Source organism: Canis lupus, chromosome 12 (assembly GCF_048164855.1).
Source record: "Canis lupus baileyi chromosome 12, mCanLup2.hap1, whole genome shotgun sequence".
NCBI lineage: Eukaryota > Metazoa > Chordata > Mammalia > Carnivora > Canidae > Canis > Canis lupus.
In genome coordinates this window covers 4,941,886-4,956,590 of record NC_132849.1, presented here as the reverse complement: position 1 = coordinate 4,956,590, position 14,705 = coordinate 4,941,886, and the positions used below count along the sequence as shown (strand labels likewise).

The 14,705-nt window shown below is 43.1% G+C and overlaps 1 protein-coding gene across 6 annotated transcripts in view; it reads left to right on the top strand.

Annotated features, from left to right (window-relative positions):
- SETDB1 (SET domain bifurcated histone lysine methyltransferase 1) overlaps positions 1-14,705 on the top strand; it is a 33,229-nt gene that overhangs the window by 12,163 nt on the left and 6,361 nt on the right. For 4 of the 6 annotated variants that reach the window (XM_072769260.1, XM_072769259.1, XM_072769262.1 and 1 more), the window contains exons 5-14: positions 328-427; positions 1,879-2,004; positions 2,172-2,373; positions 2,877-2,950; positions 4,976-5,166; positions 6,576-6,705; positions 7,409-7,574; positions 7,659-7,817; positions 9,287-9,913; positions 10,351-10,467. In XM_072769260.1, the coding sequence (XP_072625361.1) occupies positions 328-427; positions 1,879-2,004; positions 2,172-2,373; positions 2,877-2,950; positions 4,976-5,166; positions 6,576-6,705; positions 7,409-7,574; positions 7,659-7,817; positions 9,287-9,913; positions 10,351-10,467 (1,892 nt within the window). The remainder of the gene's footprint in view (positions 1-327; positions 428-1,878; positions 2,005-2,171; positions 2,374-2,876; positions 2,951-4,975; positions 5,167-6,575; positions 6,706-7,408; positions 7,575-7,658; positions 7,818-9,286; positions 9,914-10,350; positions 10,468-14,705) is intronic. The other 2 variants (XM_072769261.1, XM_072769257.1) reach the window with 1 other exon arrangement.

Here is a 14,705-nt window from a genome sequence, read left to right as displayed (position 1 = left end):
ATAAAATAACCATAACTTCTCAACCATAACCCATTCTATTTTGTTTTTTGAAAGACAAGTTCTTATTCTCAAGTCTAACGTGCTATTTTATTTTATTAAAAAAAAATTTTTTTAACATTTTATGTATCCATTCATGAGAGACAGAGAGAGAGAGAGACACAGGCAGAGGGAGAAGCAGGCTCCATGCAGGGAGCCCGATGTGGGACTCGAACCTGGGACTCCAGGATCACGCCCTGGGCCGAAGACAGGCACCAAACCGCTGAGCCACCCAGGTGATCCCCTAACATGGTATTTAAAAACTTGTTTCCCTCATCACCTTCCTTACAGCTCCGTGAAGCTATGGCTGCCTTAAGAAAGTCAGCTCAGGATGTCCAGAAGTTCATGGATGCTGTCAACAAGAAGAGCAGTTCCCAGGATCTACATAAAGGTTAGGGTCAGGAGGTACCTCGCTCGGTATAGGTGGTGGGAATGGGGGAGTGAATTCCTACAGAGATTTCATGGGTAACTGGCTTTGTTTTAGCGTCTCAGAATCCTCATCCACCTCCATTGGGTCCTTTAAATACAGGTTTTCCTTGTCTGCTTACGTCTTTTGTCTGCTGATTTTCAAATGTGTAGTGGCTTTATTATTTTTTTTTTAATTTTTATTTATTTATGATAGTCATACAAAGAGAGAGAGAGGCAGAGACATAGGCAGAGGGAGAAGCAGGCTCCATGCACCGGGAGCCCGACATGGGATTCGATCCCGGGTCTCCAGGATCACGCCCTGGGCCAAAGGCAGGCGCCAAACCGCTGCGCCACCCAGGGATCCCTGTAGTGGCTTTAAATACATTTTTAGGGGGCAGCCCTGGTGGCGCAGCGGTTTAGCACTGCCTGCAGCCCCGGGTGTGATCCTGGTGACCCAGGATTGAGTCCCACGTCAGGCTTCCTGCATGGAGCCTGCTTCTCCCTCTGCCTGTGTCTCTGCCTCTCTCTTCGCTCTCTGAATGAATAAATAAATCTTTAAAAAAAAATAGATAGATAGATACATACATACATACATACATTTTTAGGGACGCGAGGGTGGCTCAGCGGTTAAGCGTCTGCCTTCGGTTCAGGGCATGATCCAGGAGTCCCGGGATCAAGTCCCCGTCAGGCTTCCTGCATGGAGCCTGCTTCTCCCTCTGCCTATGTCTCTGCCTCTCTCTGTGTGTGTCTCTCATGAATAAATAAATAAATAAAATCTTAAATAAATAAAATACATTTTTAGCTTTGTGCTCATGATTACTTCTAGATGGAGATTAGGGGGATCCCTGGGTGGCACAGCGGTTTAGTGCCTGCCTTTGGCCCAGGGCGCGATCCTGGAGACCCGGGATCGAATCCCACGTCGGGCTCCCGGTGCATGGAGCCTGCTTCTCCCTCTGCCTGTGTCTCTGCCTCTCTCTCTCTCTCTCACTGTGTGCCTATCATAAATAAATAAAAAATTAAAAAAAAAATAATAGATGGAGATTAGAAGAGAGCAACTCAAACTCTTACACAGAGGTCTGAGGGAAGCTTTGTCAAATCAAGCTGTTAATAAATCCTCTACTGGAAAATGTTTTATAAGTGCTACTTAGCATTTAATGAGTATAATTAATATTGTTAATAAGGAGTTGAGAACACTTGGTTAAAGTGAGTGTTCTTAAATTACATGTGAATTTCAATTATGCAGGTTTTTCCTGTTAGCATAAATAGCTAAGTCAGCTCTGTTTTTTTGTTTCTGCCCAGGAGAGCAGCGAAAGTGACTAAGAATCAATGAATATCCCCTTTCCCCAGTTACCATATTGTACCTTCTTTACGTTTCTATTTACTATCCCCAATCTATGCCATATCTTTTTAGAATTTTTTTCCTTTCTTCTGTAGGAACCTTGAGTCAGATGTCTGGAGAACTGAGCAAAGATGGTGACCTGATAGTCAGCATGCGCATCCTGGGCAAGAAGAGAACAAAGACATGGCACAAAGGCACTCTTATTGCCATCCAGACGGTTGGTATGTTCAGGCTAGAAGAGCTAATGAAAGGCAACCTACAGGTCTCCATTGCTGATCGATCATTTCTTTTTCCCATAGCTTTGCCTTTTATCTCTCATGTAGCAGTCAGGATTTACACAGAAGCTGATGGTTTTAAAATTTTTTGTGTATCTTTTCCTTTTACTCAGGACCAGGAAAGAAGTACAAGGTGAAATTCGACAATAAAGGAAAGAGTCTACTGTCGGGGAACCATATTGCCTATGATTACCACCCTCCTGCTGACAAGCTGTTTGTGGGCAGTCGAGTGGTGGCCAAATACAAGGATGGGAATCAGGTCTGGCTCTATGCTGGCATTGTAGCTGAGACACCAAACGTCAAAAACAAGCTCAGGTACCTGGACAGAGGATTGTAAAAAGAGTGAAGGCCAGCAGCAAATCATCTGCTGTATTCAAATAGATCTCACAAATAGCCTTTGTGTTTAGTCCCCAGTGACTAGAAACACTTGCTCGTTCTTTATGAAAGGAGTTGGATGGGTGATTCTTCCTCCTTTTTCTCTTTTTTTTCCTCAAGAAGAAACTTGGAGGAAACTAAGGAGAGTCCTCAAGATTGTTTAATGGTTAGGGGAATAGAAAGAAAGAGACTAAATGTTTCTAGCAAAATAGTCTGATAGATGAACAAGATTAAATAGCTTTGGAAAAGTGGAAGTAAATTGGTTAGATTGAGAGAGAATTCCTAACTCTTAGAAGGAATAATAATGGGAAGGAAGTAGTAGACTAGAACATTTTCCTAGGAGTGTGTCCTATTTGTGATCAAGATTGGAAGCTATGATAATTTCTGTAGGTCATGTTAAATATCATAACCCCGATCTTTCTTTCATTACTCTTTACTTACAGGTTTCTCATTTTCTTTGATGATGGCTATGCTTCCTATGTCACACAGTCTGAGCTATATCCCATTTGCCGGCCATGTGAGTGTCCTTCCTTTCTGAGTTTTATCCATTTTCTCGTCTATCTTGTATTTTTTCTTAAGATAATCAATTGGAAAGCCCTGGTGCTTCCATCTCAAGGAGCATAAGTTTGATTAGTGTTCTTTGGGAGATACAGGTCTACTTGCTTTTCTCTAGTTCTGGGTCTTTCTAGTGAGAGTAGAACACGAGGAGATCATGACTGACCCTGGGTGGAATCTCATATTACAGCTGTGTTTTGATTTCATTATTGAGTGATTTAGGCTTCAGAAGATGTTACTTTTTTCCTAGTTTTATCCTTCATCTAACATTTGTATAAATCTGTAGTCTACATAGTGCTTTCTGCAGAAGCTGAGTTAGATGGAAGTTTCATAGTGTCTTCTATACTTCTGTCTCTGGCTTACTCCTACAAAACAGGGTTTGTTTGTTTGTTTGTTTTTTAATTTATTTATTTATTATAGTCAGAGAGAGAGAGAGAGAGAGAGAGGCAGAGACACAGGCAGAGGGAGAAGCAGGCTCCATGCACCGGGAGCCCAATGTGGGATTCGATCTCGGGTCTCCAGGATCGCGCCCTGGGCCAAAGGCAGGCGCTAATCCGCTGCACCACCCAGGGATCCCCAAAACAGTTGTTTTTAATTATGAAAGAGTTGACTAACACTGCTCCCTTTCCATATAACATGGCAGTAAATGTGTTCAGGGTCCCTTAGAAGTAGCCTGATAGAGAATGAGAAAGGACAATTTTTTTTTTTTATCAACTTCATGATACCACTTGATCTCTTTTTTTTTTTATCTTTTTATTTATCTCTAGACTTCTATCAAGTTAGCAAGAATTTCCACTTGAATATTCCTAAACAAAATATGCATTTTAATGAAATTAGTGACTCACTTATATTTGCTTATTGCTTAGTTAGTACTTACTTGATCCATGTGTGCATTTACACAATAGGTTCAGTACTTTTAGGAAGTCTTGGTTTTGCTTCCCTTGAGGTTATGTTTTCTTCATTTATTTTTTCTCTCCCTCCCAACTTAAAAAATGCCCAATGTCTCCTTCCAACCATTTATTTTTTCCTATTAAGACATGCCCAGCGGTGACTGGCTGGCAAAGTTGATAGAGCATGCAACTCTTTTTTTTCTTTTCTTTTCTTTTCTTTTCTTTTCTTTTCTTTTCTTTTCTTTTCTTTTCTTTTTTTTTTTTTTAGCATGTAACTCTTGATCTCAGGGTCGTGAGTTCATTTTTTTTTTTTTTTAAGATTTATTTATTTATTTTTATTTATGATAGACACTGAGAGAGAGAGAAAGAGGCAGAGACACAGGAGGAGGGAGAAGCAGGCTCCATGCCGGGAGCCCGACGTGGGACTCGAACCCGGGACTCCAGGATCGCGCCCCGGGCCAAAGGCAGGCGCCAAACCGCTGAGCCACCCAGGGATCCCAGGGGTCGTGAGTTCAGGCCTCACATTGGGCATAGAGATTACTTAAGGAAAGAGAGAGAGAGAGAGAAGAAAAAAAGAAAAAAGAAAAGAAAAGAAAAGAAAGAAAGAAATGAAAAGAGAAGAGAAGAAAGAAAAGAAAAGAAAAAAGAAAGAAAAGAAGGAGGGCAGCCCAGGTGGCTCAACAGTTTAGCGCCGCCTTCAGCCCAGGGAATGATCCTGGAGACCCGGGATTGAGTCCCATGTCAGGCTCCCTGCATGGAGCCTGCTTCTCTCTCTGCCTCTCTCTCTCTAATGAATAAATAAATAAAATCTTTTAAAAAAAGGAAAAGAAAAGAAAGGAAAGAGAAAAAGAAAAAAAAAGACAAAGACCTGCTCTACTAGGCAGCCCCGGTGGCTCAGCGGTTTAGTGCTGCCTGCAGCTCAGGGTGTGATCCTGGAGACCCAGAATCGAGTCCCACATCAGGCTCCCTGCAGGGAGCCTGCTTCTCTCTCTCCTCTCTGTGTATTCTCATGAATAAATAAATAAAATCTTAAAAAAAAAAAAAAAAAGACCTGCTCTACTTGCCCTCTCTCAGCCTTCCTTCCTTCCTTCCGACAGTGAAAAAGACTTGGGAGGACATAGAAGACATCTCCTGCCGGGACTTCATAGAGGAGTATATCACAGCTTACCCCAACCGCCCCATGGTACTGCTAAAGAGTGGCCAGCTTATCAAGACTGAGTGGGAAGGCACATGGTGGAAGTCCCGGGTCGAGGAGGTGGACGGCAGCCTAGTCAGGATCCTCTTCCTGGTACTCTTCTTCCCCAGAGTTTTAGAGGCAAGGGTCAGGGTGGGATAGGGGAATGTAAGAGGCAGTAATGAGGATGATTTTGTAGTCTTCCATAATTTTCCTCATTCTTATCCTATATATTTTGACTGTTCTGGGTCAGATTTTACTTTGTCCTTTTATTTCTCTGTGATAGTTATTGAAAATTAATTCCCTGGGCAGCCTGGGTGGCTCAGTGGTTTAATGCTGCCTTCAGTCCAGGGCCTGATCCTGGAAACCTGGGATTGAGTCCCACATTGGGCTTTCTGCATGGAGCCTGCTTCTCCTTCTGCCTGTGTTTCTGACACACACACACACACACACACACACACACTCTCTCTCTCTCTCTCTCTCTCTGTCTCATGAATAAATAAATAATCTTAAAAAAAAAAAAAAAGAAAGAAAGAAAATTAATTCCCTGGAGCGCCTGGGTGGCTCAGTCAGTTAAGCATCTGCCTTCAGCTCAGGTCATGATCTCAAAATCCCAGGATGGAGCCCCATACCTGGCTCCCTGCTCAGCTGCTGCTTCTCCCTCTGCCCCAACCCCTCTCCCCCATGCCCAAACTTTGTGCTCATGCGTGCTCACACTCTCTCTCTCTCAAATAAATAAAATCTTTATTGAAAAAGGAAAGAAAGTCCCTGAATTTAATTATGATGCTAATTTGCATGTTGGTTTGTTTTTCTCTAAGAATATCTACGTTGCGTAGGCACAGAGAAGGCAGTTCCATTTGTCCAGGGTCAGGGTTTTGGTAGCATAGTGAGACAGAAAGGAGGCATCAGAGAATTAGAGTATTCTTTTTTCTTTTTTTTTTTCTTTTTCTTTTCTTTTTTTTTTAAGATTTTTTTTTTTTTTTTTTTTTTTTTTTAATTTATGATAGTCACAGAGAGACAGAGAGAGAGAGAGAGAGGCAGAGACACAGGCAGAGGGAGAAGCAGGCTCCATGCACCGGGAGCCAGATGTGGGATTCGATCCCGGGTCGCCAGGATCGCGCCCTGGGCCAAAGGCAGGCGCCAAACCGCTGCGCCACCCAGGGATCCCTAAAGATTTTATTCATTCATGAGAGACAGAGAGAGAGAAGCAGAGACACAGGCAGAGGGAGAAGCAGGCTACCCACAAGGAGCCCAATGAGGGACTTGATCCTGGACCCCGAGATCACATCCCGAGCTGAAGGCAGATGCACAACCGCTGAGCCACCCAGGCAACCCTGTTTTTCTTTTTCATATTCCTGATGGCTGTCATGAAGCCTAATAAATTTATTGAATAGCTAGGGAATTTGGGATTCAGGGAGATTTCATTCAAGGAGACATATGGAAGCATGTTCTCCACAGATGGCAGGATAGATTCTAGCCTTTAATTCATTTACCTCCATCCTTCCTCCCTCCCAATCCCCTAGGATGACAAAAGATGTGAATGGATCTATCGAGGCTCTACACGGCTGGAGCCCATGTTCAGCATGAAGACATCCTCAGCCTCTGCATTGGAGAAGAAGCATGGGGGACAGCTCAGGACACGTCCAAATATGGGTATGTCCTAAAGGACACCAAAGGGAAGGAAAGAAATGAATAGCAAAGGAGAGTATATACAATGTACAGTATGTATATGTAATAGCTATCCTTTGTTTACCAGGATGATACTAGTGACTCATTAGAAATAGGACGTGTGCACTGAGTTGTTTTCAGTAGTGGTGATGATTTGTGGTGCTACCTTCACATGCGTGGCTCTGATTCACTCTAAATGATTCCATACAAATCTGAAACCACTAGCTTAGGTTAGGGGGACAGATGTAGTAGTTACCTCTGTTATCCACATGAGGATTATCTGCTTTCTATGTTATTCATGGTCAATTATTTTAAGACCCAAACTGCTTTTGTTTTCATATGTCCCTGGCATACTTTCTGGTTGATTTTTCCTGATAACATTAGTTGATCAAAGAATGCATTTTTTAAATTTTTCACCAAAAAATAAATAAAATATTTCACCAAAGTATAACATAATTACTCATATAAGCTGTGCTTGAGGCAGGAAAATAAAGTCTTACTGAGTCAAAGCCAGTCTATGCCAGTATTTTCACTCATTGGTGTAAATAATGAGAACTGACAGTCTTAACACTTACTCAGAATGTTTCCATTGCTGCTTTTTTACATTGTGTAAATTGAGGATCAAATGTGCCTGAATATACGTGGCACAGCTCATCATCTTCAGTGGTCAATTTCCTTTTAACTATAGGTGCTGTCAGGAGCAAAGGTCCTGTGGTCCAATACACCCAAGATCTGGCCAGTACTGGGACCCAGTTCAAGCCAGTGGAGCCCCCACAGCCTACAGCTCCTCCTGCCCCCCCCATCCCACCTGCCCCACCTGTACCCCCTCTGTCCCCACAGGCAGGTGACAATGAGTGAGTGATATTCTTTCTTATTTGCTAGTTTCTTTCATACTACATTTTCTGTATCTTTTACTGTATGAATGTCTAATCTCTTAGCAGCTTGGAAAGTCAGCTTGCCCAATCTCGGAAGCAGGTAGCCAAAAAGAGCACATCCTTCCGACCAGGATCTGTGGGCTCTGGTCATTCCTCCCCTACCTCTCCTGCACTCAGTGAAAATGTCCCTGCTGGGAAACCTGGGAGCAACCAGACATACAGGTAAGAAACTCTCAGGCTCTCTGTGGGGAGGTGGCAACATGGACTAACTGATCACTGTATGGGGACATTCCTTGGTTCCAACGGGCTTAGTAGTTAAGGTTATGATGATGAGGATGTTGGGCTTGAAAGCTTTTTTTCTTCTTTTTTAAGATTTATTTATTTATTTATTTATTTGAGAGAGCATGTGCACGTCCAAATGTGGGGAGGGGCAGAGAGATCTCAAGCAGACTCTTCTGAATGCAGAACTGGACATGGAACTCGATCTCATGACCCAGATCTTGTGACCTAAGCTAAAATCAAGAGTCAGACTCTAGCTGACCGAGCCACCCAGGCGACCCAAAAGGAAAGCTTTAACCTGGGAATTTTCCAAGAAACAGCATAAAAATAATTGAATTAGAAACTCGGTGCCTTAGAAATATGGAATCACTAGAAAGTCATTTATTAAAACTTGTCACTGTGATGCCTGGGTGGCTCAGCAGTTGAGCATCTGCCTTTGGCTCAGGGCGTGATCCTGGAGTCCCGGGATTGAGTCCTGCGTCAGGCTCTCTTCATGGAGCCTCCTTCTCCTCCCTCTGCCTATGTCTCTGCCTCTCTCTCTCTGTGTCTCTCATTAATAGATAAATAAAATCTTTAAAACTTGTCACTGAATATGGTATCCATCATTGGTACAATGGAAAGAGATCACTACTGCCTCTTTTTCCTTGAATCACAGGAGTTAGTGAAGACATCTGTAGGACACCTAAAAGGGGAAAAAGCATCAGTAGAAAACTGGACTCCACTTCCATAATTCACAGGCCAAAAAAATGTCAGGAAAAAGTTTACTGTTGCTGTGGAGATATTTTCAGTCTTTGAAGAGTAACCAGGGCCTTTCATTGTCCAGGTTTGGTAAAGCAAGGGAAAACATGACTTCTTTCTGTCATCTGTAGCTTCCCGAACACAGCTGTTTGAAAGATAAGTGGATTGGGCAGCCCAGGTGGCTCAGCGGTTTAGTGCCGCCTTCGGCCCAGGGCCTGATCCTGGAGACCTGAGATTGAGTCCTGCGTCAGGCTCCCTGCATGGATCCTGCTTCTCCCTTTGCCTGTGTCTCTGCCTATCTCTCTCTCTCTCTCTCTCTCTCTCTCTCTCATAAATAAATAAATAGGGGATCCCTGGGTAGCTCAGTGGTTTCGCGCCTGCCTTTGGCCCAGGGCGCGATCCTGGAGTCCCGGGATCGAGTCCCGCATCGGGCTCCCGGCATGGAGCCTGCTTCTCCCTCTGCCTGTGTCTCTGCCAATCTCTCTCTCTATGTCTATCATAAATAAATAAATAAAAATAAATCTTTAAAAAAAACTTAAATAAAAAATAAATAAATAAATGAAATATTTTTTTAGAAAGAACGAAAGAAAAAGTGGGTTAGCCAGCTGCAAGGATCCTTACATGGCACAGAGGGCCTATTTCCTCTTACCTGATTTCCTGCATGTCCTTTGCAGATCACCTTTAGGCTCAACAGCCTCTGCTTCAGCAGCGCCGCCAGCACCTCCAGCACCCCCAGCTTTCCATGGCATGCTGGAGCGGGCCCCAGCAGAGCCCTCCTACCGTGCCCCCATGGAGAAGCTCTTCTACTTACCTCATGTGTGCAGCTACACATGTCTGTCTCGAGTCAGGCCTATGAGAAGTGCACAGTACCGGGGCAAGAATCCTCTGTTGGTCCCACTACTCTATGACTTCCGGCGAATGACGGCCCGCCGCCGAGTTAACCGCAAGATGGGCTTTCATGTTATCTATAAGACACCCTGTGGCCTCTGCCTTCGGACAATGCAGGAGATCGAACGCTATCTTTTTGAGACTGGCTGTGACTTCCTCTTCCTGGAGATGTTCTGTTTGGATCCATATGTTCTAGTGGACCGAAAGTTTCAACCCTATAAACCATTTTACTATATTTTGGACATCACCTATGGGAAGGAAGATGTTCCCCTATCCTGTGTTAATGAAATTGACACAACCCCCCCACCCCAGGTGGCCTACAGTAAGGAACGAATCCCTGGCAAGGGTGTTTTCATTAACACAGGCCCAGAATTTCTGGTTGGTTGTGACTGCAAGGATGGGTGCCGAGACAAGTGAGTTGGTAGGGTAGTTGCTGGCCCTGCCTCCAACTTTGTTATCCTTGCCTTTACTTTCTACCACTTCTTTTGCCTTAGATCTCCATTAATTTCCTATTTACATCATTCCTCAGCTGGAGCTCCTGCCAGAAGACCTCCATGAAAGCTATGAGCGAGGCTTGGGTCTGATGTGGCCCCCACTGCATGACTCTGGGGACTTGTGCCCTGTGTTTGTTTCTCGGATTCTCCTTTTCCTTTGTGTCCCTCCATCATGCTTATAGTTGCCACTTCATTTCATTCTGTCACTCTGTCACGTTCTTACCGTCTTTTCCTTTCTCGTTTACATGTATGACAGAAGAGAAATTTCACTGTCTTCTCCCTTATCCTTCTGTAGTACTTCTTGCCTCTAAATGTCTCACAGCTCTAGCCATCATATCCTCTTTTTTTTTATTCAGGTCCAAATGTGCCTGTCATCAGCTAACTATCCAGGCCACAGCCTGCACCCCAGGTGGCCAGATCAACCCTAACTCTGGATACCAGTACAAGAGACTAGAAGAGTGTCTACCCACAGGGTAAGTAGGGGAAGGCAAAGCACCTCAGAGATGGAGTTCTAAAAATTGGAACCAAAAATAGAGTAACTGAAACCAGGTAAACCAGGTATTTTATCAATTAAATCTTACATACTGAATTTTTTTTTTTTTTAAATATTCATTTATTCATGAGAGAGAGAGAGAGAGAGGCAGAGACACAGGCAGAGGGAGGAGCAGGTTCCATGCTGGGAGCCTGACGTGGGACTCGATCCCGGGGCTCCAGGATTGCGCCCTGGGCCAAAGGCAGGCGCTAAACCGCTGAGCCACCCAGGGATCACCCCCCCCTTTTTTTTAATATTTATTTATTCATGATAGAGGCAGAGACACAGGCAGAGAGACATACTGAATTTCTTTTTTTTTTTTTTTTTTTTAATTTATTTATGATAGAGAGAGAGGCAGAGAGGCAGAGACACAGGCAGAGGGAGAAGCAGGCTCCATGCACCGGGAGCCCGACGTGGGATTTGATCCCGGGTCTCCAGGATCGCGCCCTGGGCCAAAGGCAGGCGCCAAACCGCTGCGCCACCCAGGGATCCCGACATACTGAATTTCTAGTACATGTTTCTTCCTTGGGCTTTCCTTTAAATGAAGACTTCTAATGATTGAATAGGACCTAGCAATTGCAATTGTGTCATAGTTATATGTATATTCTAACAGACTGTGGTTATGCTGGCAAGGGAGACGTGTTCATAGAAAAGTATGCAGGGACTTGGTTATATAGGACTTTGTAAATGATAATAAAAATTAGAACCAAAAAAAAAAAAAATTAGAACCAAATTGTGGTATGATAGAAAGCTGTTAGAGAATTTTAAGCAGGCAAATTATGCCAGCTGCCTTTTGAAGGTTACCATGGCTTCTTGGTGGAGACTGGGTCTTAGAGCAGCAAAGGTAAAACTGAGAGGTCCACTTAGAATAATTATGGGAATATAGGCGAGAGGTTGTGCTTGCTGGGGCTTATACTAGAATGCTCACGGAGAGTGGAGCTGAAAGAGGGTAGAGTTGGGATTTGTTTGGCGGTAGAGCTACAGAACTTGATAGATGGACTGGCATGGGAGAGAAGCAGCGGAATCAAGTTCAAGTTCTCTAAACTTTATACTTCAGCAACAAAGTGGGCATTGGTACATTTTACTGAGATGGAAGACTAGAGGAGAAGCAGGTCTGGGTGGAATTCAGCTTCTGTTCGGGCCATGTTACTTACGTTTGAGGTGCCTCCTAGGCACTCCAAGGAGAAATGTCAAGAAGGCAATGAGATTTCTGGAGAGAAGTATAAGAGCTGGACATAAGAAATTAGGAATTCTGAACACAGAAGTGGTATTTAAAGCCTGGATGAGTTCACCTAGAGAGAATATTGATAATAGAAAAAATTAAGGGGGCACAGGAGTAAGTACTGGGCTCTCCAACTAGAGACTGAACAGAGGTGAAGCCAGCATATAAATTTGAGAAAGGCAGGTCAGGAAAAGAGGAAGACAATGCAAGAGTTGGATATAAAACTTGGTAAAATGGTTATATATGAACATAGTAACTAACAAACCTGGTGCTCAAGATACATAATTAGAAGAGAGGAGAAAAACATGAATGAATACTTCAGAAATTTTCCCATAATCGAAGAGTCTGTTTGCCTTTTTTTCTTTTTTTAGAGATTTTATTTATTTACTCCTGAGAAACACAGAGAGAGAGAGAGAGAGAGAGAGGCAGAGACACAGGCAGAGGGAGAAGCAGGCTCCATGCAGGGTGCCCCATGTGGGATTTGATCCTGGGTCTCCAGGATCATGACCTAGACCAAAGGCAAACGCCCAACTGCTGAGCCACCGAGGCGTGCCTGAAGAGTCTGTTTTCAAATAGAAAATGATAGTCATGTCCTGCATAATGGGTGAAAATATATTATCCCCACTAAAATATTAAAAAATAAAATGTAATCATGTCCACAGAACACTGAAGACACAAAATTAAAAACCCTAAAAGCTTCTAAAGAAGAGAAATAGACCACAAAAATACTCAGATACCTTCTGCCTTTGCAAAATGACTTTGGAAGCTAGATGGAAATTAAAGACTCAGTTCAGAATTCTAAGGGAAATTATTTCTAACTTGGCATTCTAAACCCCAGACTATGAATTTTAAGTGTTAAAATAAACTAAAGACATTTTTTAGACATGAAATACCTCAAAATTGTCCCATTAGTCCCCTTCTCAGAAAGTTAACTGGAATTGTTTGCCAGAATGAGGGGAAAAGTCAAGAGCGGGGAAGGCATACGAATCCAGGAAATAGCGGCTCCAACTCAAAAAACGATTGAGGGGGAACCCCACAGATGGTGGGGTGAAGGGGGCTTCTAGGCTAACAGCTATGCACCAGACAGAACAGCCAGTGTGAGAGCAGGGCAAATCTGGCTGCAAGAGAAGCTCTGGGAGAATGGGTTTAGTAGAAAACCTGATGTGTCTGAGGATCTTCACAGGCGATCCAGGCCACCAGAGAAATCAGGAGATGAATTTGTGCTGAATGCAAATTGAAAACTAAGCAAAGGAAAAGACCATTACTAGGTTTAATTGCATCACTGTATCATTTATGTTTTAATTCTTAAAAAAAAAAAAACTTGAGTCTCATAACAATATTTAGATTTGCTAATGCTCGGGGATGCCTCGGTGGCTCAGAGGCTGACCGGTTGAGCATCTGCCTTAGGCTCAGGGTGTGATTCTGGGATCTGGGATGGAGTCCCACATCATGCTCCTTGCAGGGAACCCGCTTCTCCCTCTACCTGTGTCTCTGCCTCTCTCTCTCTCTGTGCCCCCCATGAATATATAAATAAAATCTTTAAAAAATTTTTGCTAATGCTATATCTTTTTTTATGTTTGGAATATTTCATTATAATATTTTCAAATAACCACAAATGATGTCATTTCCTTGCCTAAAACTCTAATAGCTTCCCACTGCATTTTGGATTTCATTCTGACTCTTAATCTTGGGTCACAAGACACTGTACTGTCTGGCCCCTTCCTATCTCTCTCCCTCCAAAGCTGTTCTAATCACACTGATATTCTTCAGTTTCTGCATCCAGTTTGCCCAGTATTTGCCAGCCTACCTCAAGGGCCTTTGTATAGACTGTGCGCTCTGCTTGGCATCTGTCCAGTGTTCTTTGCATGGGTATCTTCTTTAACCTTGAGCTCTCAGCTTTAATCTCACTTCCTTAAAGAGACCTTTCCTGGCTACTCTAAAACTGGATCAGTTTACCTCCCTTAATGCTCTCATTGAGCACCCTATTTGTGTTCTTTATAACAACCTCCATTTATGTGTTGACTTGCTTTTGTTTTATCTTTTCCATTAGCATGTAAGCTCCATGAGGATGGGAAAGTGTCTGTCTTGTCACCACGGTACCACCAGCAGCTAAGTGACCCAGTACCTGGCACATAGTAACCACTCAAACAAATTTTGTTGAGTGAATGAATGATGCTCAGTGTGGCTACTCTGAAAGTTTATAAGGTGGTGACTAGAACTAACTTCAAATTCTGACGTCATCCATTCTAAGCTGATCTTGTTTTATTAGCTGTAAAAAGAACTGAACACGAATACTTTTTATTCTCACTGAGGTCTTAAGTTGTTAACAAAGTTGTTTCTTGATATGGTGCTAGTTAAGTTTTAGGGTTTGTTTTTTTTTTTTGTCTTTTTTTTTTTTAAGACTTTATTTATTTATTCATGAGAGACACAGAGACTGGCAGAGATATATGCAGAGGGAGAAGCAGGCTCCCTCTGGGGAGCCCAATGCGGGATTCGTTCCCAGAACCCTAGGATTACGACCTGAGCCAAAGACAGAGGCTCAACCACTGAGCCACCCACGTGCCCCAGCTAGTTAAGTTTTGTGTTCAGTTCGTGAAAATTCATTGAGCTGTAGACATGTTATATGTACTTTCCTCTGTATATTATGCTTCCATTGTTTTATTTTTTAAGTAATCTCTAGACTCAATGTAGGGCTCAAACTCATGAACACTGTGATTGAGTTGCATACTCTACCAACTGAGCCAGCCAGATTTTAAAGTTAAAAACTTTCCTAGTTTTTTATTTTAATTTTTTTTATTTTTTATTTTTTTAAAGATTTTATTTATTTATTCATGAGTATACACAGAGAGGAGAGAGAGAGAGAGAGGCAGAGACACAGGCAGAGGGAGAAGCAGGCTTCACGCAGGGAGCCCGATGTGGGACTCGATCCAGGGTCTCCAGGATCACACCCCGGGCTG